We start from the raw sequence: 19,693 nt of genomic DNA, 5'->3' as shown, positions 1-19,693 counted from the left end.
GGTGAGAGGGAAGACTGCGGATTTTTGCAGCATATATTAAAAGCAATGTTTTCCTCCGAAGATGTAAGGGAGGTTGTGGGCTTCAATGTAAAGGCTCTGGACTGGGGAGGTTCTGAAAGCCCCTAGAGAAACTCACTGTGCTGGATGGTATTTAATCGCTCTAAAATACTCTTCCTCGCAGAGTCATACACTGGAGAACCGTAGTCCAAACGGGACCTGATGAGAGCTCTATAAATATGGATAGGCGTATGCCGATCAGCGCCCCATGACATGGATGATACACACCGAAGGATATTCAATTTCTTCAAGCAGATGGTTCGAAGGTAGGCCACATGTGCTTGAAAGTTCAGTTTTCTATCTAGTATCAGGCCAAGAAAGCAGACAGTGTTACCCAGAGGAGCCAACACATTTTTTATCTTTAACTCAGGATCAGGATGAAATGACCGGAGTTTGCAGAAATGAGTGGTAGTGGATTTCTGTTCAGCAAGATGGTATCCATTGCATAAAGTCCACAATTCTATTCTGTTTAGAGTAATTTGTAACTGCCTTTCGATAGTATTCATATTTTGTGATTGGCACGATATGGTGAGGTCATCTGCATACATATATACTTCAATAGTTTTTGGAAAATCTTCCAATATATTATTGACCTTAATTGCAAATAGGGTTGGACTCGGTATGGAACCCTGTGGGACACCCTCTTCTTGAATATGAGATGTTGATAGAAAGTTTTGATATCTGACTTGAAAGGTACGTAACTTTTTAAAAAGTTCTGAATAATTTGAGGGAGATAGTCTCTCAACCCTAACTGATGCATATCTTTGATAATACCATGACGCCATATGGTGTCGAATGCTTTCTGAATATCCAGGTTGACCATAATTAAATGTTGTCTCCTGATGAAGGCGTTACGTATGTTGGATTCAATTTTTACAAGTAAATCTAGGGTGGACCTGTTTTTGCAGAAGCCATATATTGGTGATCAGAAAGCAGATTTTGGGAGTCTAAAGTCCAGGTGAGCCTCTTGTGCACCATTCTTTCGAAGATCTTGCCCAAATAGCTTGTCAATGATATTGGTTTGTAATTTTGAACTAGAGAGGTATCTTTTCCCGGTTTTGGTTTTGCACAAATATAGGAATAACACCATGAGAGAGGATATGTCTTTTCTGAGAAGATCCTGTTATAAAATAACAATAGTGTGTACAGATCAGCTTCACACAGATGTTTAAGCATTCTGTAGTGAATGCCGTCTGGTCCTGCTGCACTATTTGGAGATTTACTCAAGGATTCTTTGAGTTCAGCTATAGTAAAGGGCTGGTTATATGGAAGTGGGAGATTAGTTGAAAAATTCAATTTTTTACATTCTTCACTAGTTTTAATTCTTTGAAAAGCAGTCACATAAGTGGTAGAGGCAGAAGTATTATAGAAAGATTCTGCTAAAGCATTTGCAATGTCAGTAGGAGAGGATAGGTCCTGCCCATTCCACTGTATTATTGGAGACTGTAACGGTAGAAATTTTCGATTGAGAGCTTGTATTTTTTTCCAGATAATCCGAGTGTCAGTATTTTTGTTAATAGTTGAGGCGAATTTAATCCAGGAGTCACGTTTTGCTTTTTTCCTAATTTGTCTTGCTTTGGCTCTCAGTTTTTTGAAAACTATAAGGTTGGCGGTAGTGAGGAATTTGCGAAATTGGTTCCAAGCACGGTTTTTTTTCTACTTTCACTATGGTACAATCTTGATTCCACCACTGGTTTTGGTGTACCCACTTGGTTCGGTTGGATTCTGGAATAGAAATTTTGGCTGCTGATAATATATGGCTGGTAATGTGTTCGGTTACGTCATCAATATGTTGTTGCTGTACATACTGTTTGTTTAGTAGGACACAAGTACAGTAGTTTTTCCAGTCTGCTTTGTGGAAATTCCAAGATATACGGGCTTTAGGGCATGATACGACCTGTGTCTGAATTGAGCTGATGATGGGAAAATGGTCACTGTGGAATGGATCATTCAACACTAACCATTCCATACTTGGGAAAAGAGATGCTGAACAGATAGATAAGTCTATGGCAGATGTTGTACCTGTAGGTAATTGAACATAAGTTGGAGAGCCAGTGTTTAATACAGTCAGATTATGGTTATCTATGAATGTTTCAATTAATTGGCCTCTCTTATCCATAGCGGAGGATCCCCACAATGGATGGTGACTGTAGAAATCACCGAGTAAACAGACAGGAGGTGGCAGTTGTGTTAAAAGGTTGTCAAGTTCAGTCTGGGAACAAGGATAATTAGGTAGTATATAAACAGATGCAAGGGTTAATGATATTCCCATTGCTATCCAAACTGCTAAAACTTCTAGGGAGGTTTCTAGTTGGAGATGTCTTGATGGTATGGTAGTTTTGACAAGAATACCTACCCCTCCACGAGAAGAAGAGTCAGAATTCCTGTCTCGCCTAAACATAGTATAGTTTTTGAATTTGAGTGAAACTTTTGGTGATAAAAATGTTTCCTGCAAGCATACTCCTAATGCGTTAGTTTGTATGAGTAAATCATCCAGGTCATCTATATTACTGCGTAATCCTCTGCAGTTCCATTGTAGGAATTTGTTCATTGCTTGGGTTTATTTGAGGAAGATTGATCTGACTGTTTTTTCTGAGGTTTCTGTCTGTTTAGTTTTGATTTTTCATTTCTGGGAAAGGTTGGACGTCCTGTGTCCATGTTATCATTGGCATGTAATTCTAGTACTGTGTCTTCGTCCTCTGACTGAACCTCCATTTCCATGTTGCTATAGCATGGTTTCATTGTCTTTTGATTTTCAACACTAACAGATTTTGTTCTTTCGGGCAAGGTTGATATGGCATCAGTTGGAATACTGATTGGCGTGTTGCTGGTTTCATTAACTGTAGATTTTTTATTGCACGTTAGCATAGTTTTGGCCCAGGTGGCAAATTAAATGTTTGGTTCTATGGAGACATCTGTTTGAGTTGAAATTGACTGGCTGTTTTTAGTGACCGATGCGTATGATCGGCTAGGCATGGTTAACAGTATTTGCTTCCTTGCTTCAGGGTATGTGACTTTATGCTCCACCTTATATTTCTGGATTTGTTTGCCTGTTTTCCAAAGGTCACATGCTTTAGAAAAGGCAGGATGGCTTCCTTTACAGTTAGGGCAAGTAGGAGTGGCAGATGTACAGTCTCCTTGGGAATGCTCCTTAGAGCCACAAATAGGACATACAGCACCGCCTCGGCATGCCGTCTGAGAATGGCCATACTTCTGGCACTTAAAGCAGCAAATGGGATTTGGGATGTAGGGACAAATCTTGCAGTTTAAATAACCTGCTTTAACAGAAGATGGAAGAGTCGGAGTACTAAATGTCAAAATGATGGACCTGGTTGGTAGTAGGTTGCCATCTTTTTTGGTCATTATTCTCTGCGCATGAGTCACTTTTTGTTCCGTGAGTTCTTGTATTATCTCTTCTTCTGACATGGATAGCAAGTCCCATTCGCTGATAACACCTCTAGAGGTGTTAAGAGTGTTATGGGGGCGTAACTGACACTGGAATACTGTTAAATGATGTTAATTTTAACAGCTTCTCTGAATGAGTTGTCTTAGAAGTTTCAATTAGAAGGTCTCTAGACTGGAGACGCTTAACCATTTTAGGAAATCCACAAACCGATTCTAAACATTTCTGTATAAGAAAAGGCGATAGTTTGCCAACAGGTTGCGTGGATAATGAGTGCATTATAAGAAATGCTGGCACGTCATTATTCTGATTTTCCGTCCTTAGTCGCTTTGGAGTCATGGTTGTTGTCAGGAATTTCTGATCTCGAGCTCGAGGGCTCTAACAGTGGATAGTTACTTATATCCATGTCGGCTCCTTTTGGCCCTGGGGGGGTTGTCTTTACCACCCAGGTTACCGGCCCCACCACGGGGAGGCAGGAGCAGTGCCACGAGGTGACCAAGCAGCTATTAGTTGAATTAGCAATAAAGAAAACGAAACAGAAAGGTTTCTTTCCTTTCTGGGCCTTTGCCTACTTCTTGTAGAACGAAAGAGCTACTTAAATATAAAATGAGGAAAACAGTATTCGGAAATAAACAGAATATATACAATGGCAAAAGCTCTTTAGATAGCTCGCTTTGAGAAACGCACTGAGATCGCTTGGCCCCAGAACGCTTGGCACCCGGGGCCAATGACTCTGATGAGTACAAAGAACAGCTGTACAAAGAAATAGAGATAAATTTGGCAGTAAATCAGAATGTCTTATAATGGGGGATTTTAACTTCACCTTTCCAGATATTGACTGCAACTTGTGGTTTGGTCACTCACAGACTAGCAAGACTTTTACGGATTTATTAAATGACTGTTTTCTATAGCAGCTAACATTTAGAGAGCCAAAAAGAGTGAGTACATATTGGTATCTTGATCTAATTATCAGCAGTGTTCATTCATGCATTAAGAATCTGTCGATAAAAGAACTACTAGGTGGCAGTGATCACAGTGTATTGATTTTGGATTTACTTAAAGATGTAACTACCATCAGGGGTAAAGGGAGTGGTTTTTGCTTTCGTAAAGGTGATTACAGTGGTCTCAGAGAGTTTTTAAATTCTATACAGTATAACCATCTAATGATGTTACCAACAACAAATTCTACATGGCAATTGTTCAAGGAGTTAATCACAGAAGCTATGAGGCTTTTCATACCAACTAAGAAATACTCTTAAAGGTATAGGCCTAAATGGATGTCAGATGAACTGATGAAACTTGTAGCAGAAAAGAAAAATGCATGGGATGCATAAAAATTATCAGGGGACACAGAAGCCTATGGTAGATATAAACTAACCTGTAATCAAGTCTGATAAGTACAATGAACAGCTGAACAGAGATAAACTAGGCAGTAAATCAGAATGTCTTATAATGGGGCATTTTAGCTTTCCATATATTGAGTGGAACTTGTTGGTTGGTCACTAGTAGATTAGCATGATGACTGTTTTCTACATGTTAGAGAGGCAACAAGTGGGAATAGTACTCCTGATCTGATTTATCAGTAGTGATTATCCATGCATTAAGAATCTCCATATAAAAGAACCACTAGGTGGCAATGAACACAGTGTATTGAGTTGGGATTTATTTAAAGATGCAACCTGCCATCAAGGGTAGTTACATCTTTAAGTAACTATTACTTAAAGACTAACACTGTCATGTGACATAACTTGTACATTAAAAAATTTTAAATGAAAACTATTTTATAAAGTTACATCTTTAAGTAGTAGTCTGGAGACTAGGCACCTACAAGGTGATTTGATTCAGGTGTTTAAGGCTTTGAATGGATTGAGAAAGCTCAATGCTGATAAGATTCTTCACGAGGGGGCACAGATTCAAATTGAAGTAGGACAGTTGCAGAATAGATGTGCATAACCAGAGAGTGGTTAATTGCTGGAACAGGCTTCCATTTGTTGTGGAAGCTGATGGCTTAAATAAATTCAAGAAATAAACAAACTATTGGATGGAATGAATAGGTGAAATTGGAAATGTCTTTTTTGTGGTTATATTTTTTTTCTTTTTTGTCTGATTCTATATATATATATATATATATATAAGCTTGCTTTCTTGCATCATTTGCCACTGCTAATGCTAATGCCAAAAGTTGATAAAACCAAATCAAATAATTCACATATAAACATAGAGGATATTACAGCAAATAAAAAAAAATAAATAATGAAGGATTATTTATTATTTTTTAAAGATTTTTTTCAAATTTTTAATGAGATATTAATTTTGATTTTATTTGATGACAATCCTGACATAATATTTGGCTATAAATTCAAAAACAGGAAAAAATATTTTTAATATTTAATAGTATTTATTGTGCATAGTTTTCAATTTTTACAATTTTAGATTTCCAAATTCCTCAAAAAAATTCACTTGAGTAGCATTCCTATAGTCTAAAAACCCATTCAAAAGAGTTAGGAAACTGGTAGAGATTATTAAAAAAATTGTCACTGTTTGCAGGGTTTGTCAAACTGGAATGCAAAGTAATAACAGCTGAAAAACTGTGGGCAGGATTTCCAATAAATGGGAGAAACGATCATTAATATATAGAAGGAAAAATATTTAGTATGAGAAGAGAACCTTGGAATATACAGTAGGGCCTCGACTTATGACGACATCAACATCCGATATTCTCAGGAACGGATATACCATCCATACTTTATTTTATTTTAAGGACCGATGATATTTGCAGGTACCGATGGCTTTCCGATATAGCTGGAACGATACATGGGTGGAAATTTTCAGATGTGTGGTGCACAGAACATCACTCGTACGATTGTTCTCAACCAATTAGAGTCTTTGTTATTGTTCAACAACGTTATCATTCAACATGTGGCGTGCGGAACATGACTCGTACGATTGTTTCAGATCTATGACGATCTGAAACAATCTATGACAGATCTATGACGATCTGTAACTTGAAGTTCCATCAACCAGTGACAGTGCTGTTTGTTTTGAAGATTTTAAAGCCAGCAGAGGTTGGTTCGAGCACTTCAAAAAAAACAAAGGGGCGAATATCAAAAGTGTTGAAAGGTATGGGGAGGCATCCAGTGCTGATAATAAAGCAGCTGAGACCTTTAAAATTGAATTCCAAGAGTCAGTTGATCAGGAGGGTTACTTCCCCAGCAGGTTTTTAATATTTATGAAATCGGCCTCTTCTGGAAGCAAATACCCAGAAATACATACACCACTAAGGATGAGGCTAGTTTAGCAGGGCATAAGCCTATGAAAGATAGGCTCACTCTTCTGTTGGGTGCCAATGCCTCTTGAGATTTTAAGCTGAAGTTTTTGCCTGTGTATCACTCTAATACCCCTATAGTATTTAAACAACAAAAGGTCAACAAATGCATGCTGGGAGTGTTTCGACACAGTAACAAGAAGGCCTAGGTTACAGGATATGTTTCAATGAATGGGAGCTTGAAGTTTTTTTCTGTCCTTCAGTGAAGAATTAATTTGAGAAAAATTAACATGATCCCAACCTTGTTCAATCTCTTCAGGTACAATTTGACTTTGTTCAAGTCAAATTTTTGCCATCCAACACCACTCCTCTTCTTCAACCAAACCAGCAAGCGATTGCAAACTTAAGAAAATCTACACCACGAAAATGTTCGCAAGTTGCTTTGCAGTGGCCTCTGGTGAAAATGCTCTCACCCTCAAAGATTTTTGGGGTCAAAGTTCAACATGCTGAACTGAGGCTGATTGTAAGTTCTTGGAATGAAGTTTCCACCAGGTGCTTAAATTCAGCATGGAAAAAGATCTAGCCTTTAATTATTCATAACGGTGACGGATTTGAAGATGATGGTGCTTTGACAAATGATATTGTCACTCTTGGTAAATCAATGGGTCTGGAGGTTAGCGAAGAGGTTGTGGAGGACCTTATTGATGCTCATGGATGTGAGCTAACAACAGAGAAGCTACAAGAGTTGGAGAAAATTACGGAGAGTAACACTGGACTTCAGGAAGCTACAAAAAAAAAGTCATCAAATTCAGTCCATTTGGACAGCTTCTTTGCCAGTAGCAACAAAAGACTGAAAAGATGCGCAACCAAGGACAACTGTACAATAATATTAAGAAATAGTGAAACTTAATGTTTTCTTTCTTTTTTTTTTTTTTTTTCTTTTTTTCTTTCTGAAAAGTCAATTCATTTCAGTTTTGTTAAAAAATGTCTCTGAAGAGTGCTACTGGATAATGAATTGGTTCTCCAAATACAATTATGTTTAAGTTGAAATATTTATCTTAAACATAATTATATTTAACTTAACACTTCCAAAAACTCAGTTGGCAACTCGAAATCCACAAATTCTGTCCGAACCAGTAGACTTTCAAACACTTTAAGGAAATTGTACGGAAACAATTTGGTCTCAGAAATTCACAAAAGAAAGTCAGCTGGCCACCAAACTAAGTCCACAATTAACAAAATTTATTCATAAAGTAATACAGCTTCTGCTATGACTATAAAATATTTAAAATTGTTACATTTCATTGGACTCTATTAGCATACAAATCACCTTAACATCACATTGGTAGAGCTAGACTAACACTTTTTTTACATATAAAAAAAGATTGCTGCAAATATTGTACCAACTACTGATCAGTTCATTACCCATTAACTTGTTTTGCTGTTCATAATGTACTGTCTCTATACTCATCTCTCATTGGTTTTTAATAGTTGTGATTAACAATGAAGGCAACCCTTACTAATTTATTGATGAGGGGTGGCAGTGTTTTGGTTCATATTTCTAAATTCTATCTGCAATGTGAATTATAGGAGTTGCTAATCCATAAATTTATTTTCTTTTAAAATAAGTTTTTAATGAATAAAGTTCCTTTACTAATCTTTATTGCTTTCTAAAGTGAGAGACAACTTCACCCTGGGCTTTACTATATGCATTATTAGTATTAGTAGTGGCAATTGATGAAAGGAAGAAAGCTTATATGGCATCAGGCAAAAAAAAACTTCCCACATCACCCATCAATCCTCCTCTAATAATTTGTCTAATTCAGACTACCCACTTCCACAATAGCAGATGGAAATTTGTTCTGACACTCTCTTGCTGAAAGCAAATTTTTGCAACCTATCTTGCAAACATCCTTTCCCAATTTAAATTTATACCCCCCCACATGTTTGTTGACAGAGCAAGAGAAAAAAAGGATGTCATCAGTATTTAGCTTATTCAATCCATTCAAATCCTTAAACATCTCAATCAGGTCGCCTCACTGGTGCCTAGTTTCCAGACACTACAATCTACAGAACTGTAGTCTTTCTTGGTAAGAGTTTCCTTTTGTGCCACTGATTAATCTTATTGTTGCTCTTCTCTGAAGCTGTTCCAATAGATCCACATTGGTAGCTATGCATTTGGGAAGATCCTTAGTGAGAACCTCTGTGCAAAATAAAAATTCATTCCAAATAAATATTTTATTTTTTAAAAATAATTAAAAAATACCTTTTCTTTTGGAATGCCTCTTGTGATTTCGTCGACGATTAGACACATAAGGGGTGCTATGGGATAAAAAAAACAATTATTTCCAATATATAAACAAATTATTATTTTAAAAATCCAAAAATAACCAGTACTGGACAAACAGACTACAATTTTATAAGCTGGTATAAGCTGCCTTGTGCTATCTGTATCCCTATAGCCCATACATTGACAGAATTACTTTTCAGTTTTTAGTTTACACTAATTAACTTCACTTGACTGAGCTTAGCATATGCAACCTGTATAAATTTATGTTCACTCACAGTTCGTGCTCTTTTTATTCATGTGTTGCGGTAAGTTCTTGATTTAGTTCTCTGTGGTATCTTTCTTTTCTGTAGTATTTTAGGCTTTAATATAAAGCTGCAGCCACTGAAACCAGTTAAACAGGTTCCTGTTTGTCTGGCTCTTGAAATGCTACTTGTCAGTTGCAGATCTAGCAGTTTTCTGAAGAAATTAGATTCATGGCTGATGTTTCTCCTTTTTCATTCTTCCTTTCATATTGTTGGATGAAAAGTGAAATATCACAATATTTCACCTTTGCCTTTACAAATGCATACTATGATTCCTTTAGGGTTTCATTCCAATCAAGATGGTTCTGTATTATATCCATAATCACCAATTCCATTATCTTACCCAGTACAGAAATCAAACTTACATGTCTATAATTACTCATTCTCAACTTAACCCTCCTCATGAATCAGTGAGTTATTCACTTCAGAATCCAGTGATGATTTCAGTAGCAATCCTTGTGATATGATGCATTTCTCTGCCACCTTCCTTAAAATTACTTGGATGCATCCATCTACCCCAGAAGCCTTACTCTCTTTCAGTAGTTATCACTAATCTTATCACAATCTGACCCACCTTCTGTTTTCTGCTAGTTCAAATGTGCTTTTGCCTGTAAAAATGGATGAAGTTTTACTATATGGATCTATCAATCTGCTGAAGTTCAGTGACCAAAATATGACAATTCTAATTTAAACAGTCTCAAAGGATCTACACATAAGGCAACAACATCAATATTAAAGGGAAATTGTTAGTTGGATACTCTTATTAACACTGTAATCAATTTTCACAATTCTCATTTAAAATGTTAAGAATCTTTTAGTTTTGTTGTAGGAGACATTTGCAAACAGACAATTAACATGTTAATTTAGGCAATATGAGAAAAATAACAACTCCACCATGGAGAAATTCAATCAATTTCTCTAGTGTTATTCCATACTACTAACTTCCATTTTTCCCACCATTACTAATCACAAAGCTTGATGTATACAAGCTGTACATCAAAATAAGCACCATATGATTATTAAGTATAACTGTACATAACTCTACACAGAGAAAGTATCCATATCTTGGGATATTATTTGCTGTGTAATTTGCATGTTGTAATCCATGCAAAAAAGGTGACATTCTTTTTTTTTTTTTTTCTTTCTTTTGGTATTGTCACTTATTCAGTGAGCTTCATAACTTTAGTGCAGACTGCTCTTGCAAATTATAGCTAATTAAGCTGTCAAAGTGATTGCAGGAGCAGATTACCAGTTTGACATTAAAAAAATGTTTGATTACAATTGTGAAAATTTTATTTGATTGTAGGAGTTAAATCTGTTTTGTTTTTTTGTGCACATATACAAGTCGATATTTAGAAAAGAATTTAGAATTAACCACTGAAGCTGCTCAAGAAACCAAAAAAAAAAAAAAAAAAACTGAATGTGGAGACAACAGTAGAAAATAACAACAGTAGCAGGAAATAATGCAGTGCAAGAAAGCAAACTTGTACATCAGCAAAACAAAAACTACTCACATTGTCTATCCATCTTCCACCTAATAATTTGTCTAATCCTGCCTTAAATTTATTGCCCACTTCCACATCACATGAACATTATTCCAATAATTAATTACTCTCTGAGTGAGTAATTAATATGGAGGAGTGAGGTTAGGATCTTCCCTTATGTTTATAATCTGTAATTATAAACATCAGCATTTAGTTTGCTTAGTCCATTTAAAGCTTTAAACACTTCAATCAGGTCTTCTTACAAGCATACAATTGTATTTGTATTTTCATATCTACTTTTTTTTTTTTTTTTTTTTTGGCCAGTGAAGCTAGAGCCTGTGGCTTCCTTGCACTGTACGGCTAATACTATTAGTTTCCCAATGCTGTAATTTTGAACTGAAGTCTTTCTTCATAAGAATAGCTTTTCATGCAGACTAATCTTGCTGCTCCTCTCTGCACCCGTTCTAACAGATCTAAAACTTTCTGAAAATGAGACTTATAGACCTATGTGCAGTACTCAAGAAGGTATGTGATAAAATATTTGAACCATCTTTCATCTCTTAACCTGGCTTAGCAAAGCAATGTTGAATATAGAAGGAAAGTTCCTAAAGCAGCGTCCATAGTTAATCTCTGTCTCTTTTCAAAATGGCAACTTAATTTACTGGTAAAAAAAAAATAATTCAATACAACCAAGGTAAAATATTACAACTGTAATCAAACATTCATTTTCCAACCATGGCCACACACTGGGCATCATCATTTATATAAATCAAACTGGTCATTGGTTCAAACAAGTGGCTCTATGACCAGTTATATATAGGGTGATTCACTACCAGTGCGACAAACTTGCAGGAGGTGTAGGGGGCACAAAGACGAATCGGAATCACATAGCATTGCAGGGTCCGAAATGCCTTCGTCATGTGGTAGAGGAGGTTGAACGGGAGGTCGCGTGAACAGCGATCCTGCTGGAAGTCAGCATATGCGAACCGGTTCCCGAGGCAGTAGGATGGACGAGTATTCAAACGTTGAACTGGCCGACATGCACCTCACGTATGGAGCTGCAGACTGTAATGGGCGCGCCGCTCTGCGCTTGTACCAGGAACGTTTCCCGCACAGGCGTGCTCCTCATCATATGATTTTCACACGTGTGCACAGGTTACATGAGACTGGTTGTTTCACGAGAGGTACCATGAATTGAGAGCAAACAACGAGGACACCAGACAATGGGGAGAATGTCTTACGTCTTGCAGAAGGCAATCCGAGTACGAGTACTCGAGCGATAGGCCAACGATTGGGTATTTCCCAATCCACTGTATGGAGGATACTGTCAACAAACCAAATGAGCTCATACCATCTGCAACGCGTCCAATCATTGGAGCCTGCAGATTATCCACTCCGGAGGACTTTTGCTACTTGGTTTCTTCAACAGAAACGGTTCGCAAATGCGAACTTCCAGCGGGATCACTGTTCACGCGACCTCCCGTTCAACGTCCTCTACCGCATGACGAAGGCATTTCGGACCCTGCAATGCTATGTGATTCCGATTCGTCTTTGTGCCCTCTACACCTCCTGCAAGTTTGTCGCACTGGTAGTGAATCACCCTTTAGCTGTAATTGGCAACTGCAGTCCATGCAAAGTTATAAAGGTTTACTAGGCAAATGAAGTGCTAAAAGAGAGGAATGTCACCTTTTTTCATGGATTAAATATCTCAAAATATGGATACTCTCTATTTAGCCACATAGCTCTTGTTTTAATGCACTGCTTCTCTCTACATCAAGCTGTATGACTTTATGGTGGCAGAAACAAAAATCAGCAATCTTTGTTATTATGTATGAGAAAGTGAGAAATATTTTACATACCTCAATAGTTAAATTTTCTCTTTACCTTCCACTGTGAAAGTATTTTATTTCTGAAGCACATTATTTGTCATTCTCTCATACTGAGCATGCATGTGTGCACATGCAGTGACTTAAAGAAAGGCATGTATACCTATAACACAATTTATAAGTATGCAAATTCCCCATGATTCTGCATACAACTTTTGGGGAAGTGGGTCAAAATATAAAATTTAAAGGTGACATGTATACCATACAGTAATGAATTTTCATTATAGTTGCATTCTGTTTTCAATTTCTTTATAACGATGCCTGACTGTAGTTGATTTCAGCAGTCTTTTCAAATTAAACAAGCTATTCAGAAGTATTTCAAATTATTCTTGCTAAAATGCACATAAAACTATATCATTAGTCAGAAAATGGTAACAACTTTGAAATACATAACATTTTGAATAATTGATATCAAATTAACAAGGATATACCATGCAAAATATTTCCATATCCTGAAACTTTATGCTATTAATACGTTAGCTGCATCATGGAGTTTTCAATCCACTTGGAGGGGAAATTCAATTTCCCCTCCAAGTGGATTGGAGGGGAAATTGATTTAATTCCTTTAATTCAATTATAGTGAGAAGAGAGCCAAGAGAGCCAAAATTGTCTCTGCACTCCCCAACCCTGTTGTTTTCAACCCCAGGTCAAAAATATCATCGGTGAAACCAGCAGAAAATGTGTTAATCTATTACAGAATTTCGGACTATCATAATGAAAATGGAATCTAGCTAGTTGTAAAGCTGTTTTCATTGCAACCTTCTGATAAGATTGATGCGCCGACTGGGCTAGCCGGGTGGGTAAAGTGCCTGCCTGGCAACCCAAAGGTCGCGGGTTCGATTCCCGCCTCGGGCTTGGATCAAAGTACTGCAAAAACCTTGGGAGGTGCATTATGGCCACAGAAGCCTATGCCCCAACAACTACCAAAAAAAAAAAAAAAAAAAAAAAGATTGATGCCACAAAGATGCTGCCAATAGTCTGGCATCCACATCCATCACACTCTACCTTTGTCGAAAGTTGCACCAACCTTTCGGAAGATTCAAACCACCATGATCACAAAACAAAGAAATCAGTGCTCAGCCTCACTGCTGCAAAATATCAGATATCAAAACAAGTTTCAGGTGCCATGGCAACCAGGTACCCATGATTTGTTGGGCTCTGTGAATGCCAACCTTTCATTTTCCCATCCTTTCACCCAGTACTAAGCTTACAGGTAGCCATAACAAGCTAGTCATGCATACTGGAAAGTGAGAACTCTGTTCAACAGCTGAGTACATCTGAATACAGACCAAAGTATACAAAGTGGCAGCATAACAGGGCTTGCATATGCAGAGTATGGGAAAATTCATGTTTTCTGAATGCATTATCATAGTCTAGTTCTATGCTACACTAGTACTTCTTTTATTGTGCAACCAAGGGCCTTTCTGCAGAATATTTTTGCTTATGTTTTCATGTTACTTTGCTTTTATAAGCTGAAAAATAACTGATATGTGAAAAGAAATTTTCAATTTATATTTGTACTCACTAAGAAAACTATTTAATTTTTAAGAAATATACAAAACAAATAAGACAATGACCTATTTTATCAATGAAAGCTAATATATTAAAATGTACAGTATAAGTTCAAATACATACAATCTTTTATCAGGTTGCCTTTCTGAACCACCACCACTCATGTCAATATCACCTTCATGATCTTCAGTCCTGGCTCTGGAATTCACATATTCTAAAAGGTACATATAATAAATTAGGTTTTGAAATAGTACACAAGTTTTTTTTTTGTTTAATAGATATCTGTAAAATAATTTATGCATAAAAACAAATTAATGAAAATTGTGATCACTAATTAAACATGTTATACAAACTAATTGGAATAAGCTGAAATATAACTGTTGTTTTCCAATATCACATGCTCATAATGACAAAGAAATGCTCTCATTATTTTAAATAAACATTTTTGAAATTGTGTGCATGTACAATAATTAATAGGCATGGGCAGACTGAACATACACTCAGTGGATTATTGATAAAAAAAATATCAACTGCATACAAGAAACTGAATGCTGCAACTTGCATACTATTATCACAAGTCTACAGCTATGTATACTGGTTGACAGCACACCAACACCAGAAGTTGTTCACAGTAGTTTTATGACATAAAATTGGCAAGTACTGTAATCAGAACAATTTGAATGAATAATAATAATAATGATGATTTGGAGAGTGAGTAACATTTTCATGCCCAAAAGTAACCAGTATATAGTGGGAATGGCTTAAACAAATGTGCTGGTTATGAATAATGGCATAAATACATCTCTATACGGCTGTTGCCATAATCCAGTCATACAGAGTCAAATGCAAAAGCAGATACTTCTACAGAGCTATCAACTACATTTTTACCAGATCACCTAGGATCACAGAACTAAATGATAGAGCACTGAAGAAAGATCATCAATGCCCCATAAATACTAGTTCCATTTGCTTCATGTACTATAGATAACAGGATCAGGATACAGATCAAATCATGCATACTTGATAGAAAGTGCAAACCAGAGAAGATATTGTGCTGCATTTTTTGTGGACAGAAACTGCATCATGCTTCCATGCTGAGCCTACTTAAATATCACTGTGGACCAGGTGTATTCCAGCATGATGTCTCTTTAACCAATGGTGATGGTTACTTTCAAATGGATAATATACTGTGCCATCAAACATTACTGCATCATACAGGTATCATTCATTCCAGGAGTATGATGTTGATATTTTCTTAATTCTCTAACTTACGTTGTCCCTGACTCGGTGTCCAACAGAGTAGTGTGGATTGGTTTGGGTTTGGTTTAGGAGGCATGGGTGACTAAAGCCATGATGTGCCAAGTCCAGAGTATATGTGGAATGAGCCCTGCACCTTCCCACTATCTAATCCATTTATACAGGAATCCCTCGATTAGCACGGGTTCGATTAGTGCGAGACTTGGATTAACGCGGTTTATATTTAGCTACCAATTGTCGATTAGCGCAGTATTTTGGCTTGGCCTAAAGAAACTGAAGCTGGTGATGCCACGAAAGTCAGTACTAAGCTACGAATGTAAATACACTGCTAAAGTATGCATAACATTAGAGAACATTATAGAAACACATTGCTTGTTTTCTTAGTGAGCACGCGGCACTGTTCACAAAAGGGAGTTACTGTTTATTTTGCGTAGCGTCATACCTTCTCCATTGAGAAGCGTTATCGAGAAATAAACAAAAACAAACGCAAGATACAGTGTGGGAAGCTAGTTTGTTTTTCTACCATAAGAAAATAAAAAGGAAATGGATTATTTCAAACATGTATTATTACAACAATTGAATTATTTTCTAACATTATGCACTCTGAAGGACAACACCAGCCGCTGTTGTTGTTGTTGTTGTAGTTAAGTTTAACGACACATAGGCTGCTGGGGCCATATTGTGTCTTTCTAATGGTGGATATGAAACGATACACACCAGCCGCACCGCACTTATTAAGCACATGCAGATCAGCTGCTTTCAGTTGTTCTTGCGTTGCGTGTTAACGTGCAGACACCCGTGTATCTCCGGCCATTAATTACTATGCATACTAATTAATTATATTAATTTCTATTAATTTTTTTATATATTAGGTAAATTATTAACTATGAATAAAAGGAAAAGTGTACCTGATAGTGCCTCTGGTAAAAAGAAAAGAAAAGTGATAACGTTAGATGAAAGATTTGAAGATGGTGAGAGTAAAATACAAATTTCTCGACATCTTGGAATGCCTGAATCAACGGTTCAGATGATTTTAAGTAAAGCCAGTGCATATAAGGAAAAAGGTAAGCTTGCTTCATCGTCAGCACACACACAAACCACAAGAAATAGAAATGTTACAATGATTGAGATGGAACGTCTTTTAGCCACTTGGATAGAAGACTGCAACCAAAAAAGAATTCCAATCTGCACAATGACCATAAAAACAAAAGCTTTAGAGTATTTTTGCAATGTTAAAGGAAAAGTCAACAATAGAAAACTTGGGTAGAGCAGTAACTGAAGAAAATGTTCAAGCAAGTTCTTCAAAAGAAAAAGTGATTGAAGCGGAAATGGAAGAAAATTTCACTGCCGGTAAAGGCTGGTTTGAACATTTTAAGAAAAGAACAGGACTACATAATGTTGCATTGACTGGAGAAGTGGCAAGTGCAGATAAAGATGCAGCCACGCAATATCCCGAAATTAAAAAAAAAATTGTTGATGATGGTGGCTACGCAGCTCAACAAATATTTAATGTTGATGAAACAGGCCTTTTTTGGAAACTAATGCCAAAAAAAACCTTTCTAGCAAAAAAAGAAAGAAAGGGATCAACCAGGCTATAAAGTTCCAAAGATAAAATAACACTTTTATTGGGAGGCAATGCAGAAGGCGATCTGAAATTAAAACCCATGGTTATCTATAGAAATGAAACTCCCAGATCTTTCGGTAAAGGTTTTAATAAAGCAAGCCTACCTGTTGTTTGGCGCTCTAATAGAAAAGCTTGGGTCACGAAAGCTTTATTTGAAGAGTGGTTCACTGTTTGTTGTTTATTTGGTTTTTAGGAGCATTAGCAACTAAGGCCATATTGCTCCTGGGATATGCAGTGGTCATTCCCTGACCTTTCCGCATCCTCCGTATTTGGTGGTCACAGGCTCGAACCCCGGTCTAATCAAGAAGCATGTGCTACGCACTGCTGTTCCTGCCCACCTGGCTACGGAGGCGGCCAGTGGTGGTGGTAGGGGTTCACTAGCTATTTTTGTCCGAAAGTTAAGGCCTACTGTGAAGAAAACAATCTTGCAATCAAAATTTTATTAATTTTAGACAACCGGGCCACCCACCAGCACTTTCTGATTTGTGCGAAAACGTGAAAGTTATTTTTTTACCTTCAAATACGACAAGTCTTTTACAGCCTATGGATCAAGTCTTAATCGTTACTTTTAAGGCCTATTATTTGCGCAGAACATTTGCACAAGCAATTGAAGAAACAACTGGAAATGGTGCAGTTTTTTTAGTTGAATTTTGGAGAAATTACAACATCAGGAAAGCAAGACAATATTCATGAGTCTTGGTCTGAAGTAACATCCAGCAATATGAGAGCAGTTTGGAAGCATATTTTGCCACATTGCACAAATGATTTCTGTAGTTTCACTCATGTCAACACTGCTATTGATGAAATCGACAACAGTGATGTTTGCGAATTGCTGGAATCACATTCAGAACAATTAAGTGATTCTGACCTCCTTAATATTGATGAACAACAAGCATATGATGAGGTGGAAATTTGCAAGGAAGAAAATGTTCAAGAAAAGAAGTTGACATTAAAAGAATTTGAAGGAATATTTCGCACAGCTGAAATTTTTGAAACAACTAATCATGGATGCAGATATCGAGCACAGTATGCAAATTCGCAGGAACATTGAAAAAGATGTGTATCCATACAAGAAAATTTATGATGAAAGGAAGAAAGAAAAGTCTGCGCAAACCTGCCTTTTGAAATATTTTACAAAGAAATAAAGTGAGTTACATATTGTAATTTTTTAATTTCAATAAATTTTTGATTACTGTACTGCAAATATTTATAATTATCCTTTGCTTTTATACTACTGTACATTAAATTTCCATAAAAAAAAAACGTATTTTAAAAAATATTGATTGGTATATTGTAGGTCTTGGAATGAATTAGGCTATTTTGTATTGATTATTAACTTCAATTAGAGTGCCATTTTCACGGAACCAATTAATCACGGTAATAGGGGTATCCTGTGTATATATATATATATATATATATATATACATACACATAAATATTTTACAATTTATAGCTTTAATTTTTTGCTTAATCCTCAAAGGTGGTACCAAAAAGCCACATAAATAGGCAAGCTATAGCAGTGATTTCAATATTCAATATTTGGGGTGGGGGGAACAAAAAACAATTTAAAATTATGATTTCATAAGTCTATTCTGTGGTAGTGGTGTGGATTTTAGTGGAACAAGGACAACTCAGGCCAAGTGTGCATATTCATATATTTAGAAGTCTAAGCAAAAAACTTGTCTAATCTGGCATCATATTAAATCATTCATACAGATGGATTTTTTCAAGGTAACAAAAAGCTCATCCAGGTTCTATTTCTGCATGAGTTGTTTTTGTTTCATTTTATCACTTTCAACATAAGCTGTATCCAGTGGTGCACAGTTCTTGCAATCATACTAGAAAGGGGAAAAGTAGACATATTCTGATATGGAAATACATACATACATTCTAAAAGGATATATAAAAACATGGCTCAGATGTGTGTAGACTATGGTGACTTAGCTAATACTCATCTTACTGCCTATTTTTCACATTAAACTAGAGATCCATAAATGTAGTCCTTGTTTGTTTCTGAGTAATTTATTGTTCACGTGTCACTGTCAAATTTTTAACCACATCTAGCATTTTCTTTTAAGTACCAGTATTATAAATTGTGCACTGCAGAATTAGGAAATTAGATGAAATTCATAATACTCTGTGGTCAGAGTTAACAATTCATTAGTAACAAAGTACTGCCTACAAGTGTTGTTCAACTGCAAAACTGCATTACCATAAAAAATAAATTCCTAAAATTAATAAAAAAATTTTTTATGGGCCTGTCATGTTGCAAAAAAAAAATATGATGATGAAAAAAGAAATTTAATTATAATAATAACAATACCTTCAAATTTTCTCCCATGTTTGTGTGATCGCATTTTATTAAATCGACCCATAAAAGTAACACGACGTTGGCCTCCACGATCATCATGTTCTGGAAAGAAAGAAAATAAAAATTTTAATTACCAGTATTAAGAAATTCATGATCTCCACACATGCACACAGAGTATAAACTGCAAACTTCTATATAATGTCTGATCCTATTTAAAAAACTATAAGCATACTCTACCAAAAAAGGAATGGGCAAGTGCCTATAACTGCAATTCTTTATTGAGAAATGTGAAACTGCACTTC

The 19,693-nt window shown here is 36.3% G+C and overlaps 1 protein-coding gene across 1 annotated transcript in view; it reads right to left on the bottom strand.

Annotated features, from left to right (window-relative positions):
• The window catches only part of LOC150085036 (nuclear RNA export factor 1-like), a 152,418-nt gene that overhangs the window by 115,779 nt on the left and 16,946 nt on the right, over positions 1-19,693 (bottom strand). Inside the window, exons 2-4 of the mRNA XM_090376440.1 lie at positions 19,404-19,493; positions 14,323-14,413; positions 8,992-9,047 (exon numbers count right to left, since the gene is read on the bottom strand). Coding sequence (XP_090232566.1) covers positions 8,992-9,047; positions 14,323-14,413; positions 19,404-19,493 — 237 coding nt within the window. The remainder of the gene's footprint in view (positions 1-8,991; positions 9,048-14,322; positions 14,414-19,403; positions 19,494-19,693) is intronic.

Source organism: Mastigoproctus giganteus, chromosome 6 (assembly GCF_048544385.1).
Source record: "Mastigoproctus giganteus isolate SK-2022 chromosome 6, ASM4854438v1, whole genome shotgun sequence".
In the NCBI taxonomy this organism is placed as follows: Eukaryota; Metazoa; Arthropoda; class Arachnida; order Uropygi; family Thelyphonidae; genus Mastigoproctus; species Mastigoproctus giganteus.
This window is presented reverse-complemented; position numbering and strand designations above follow the sequence as displayed.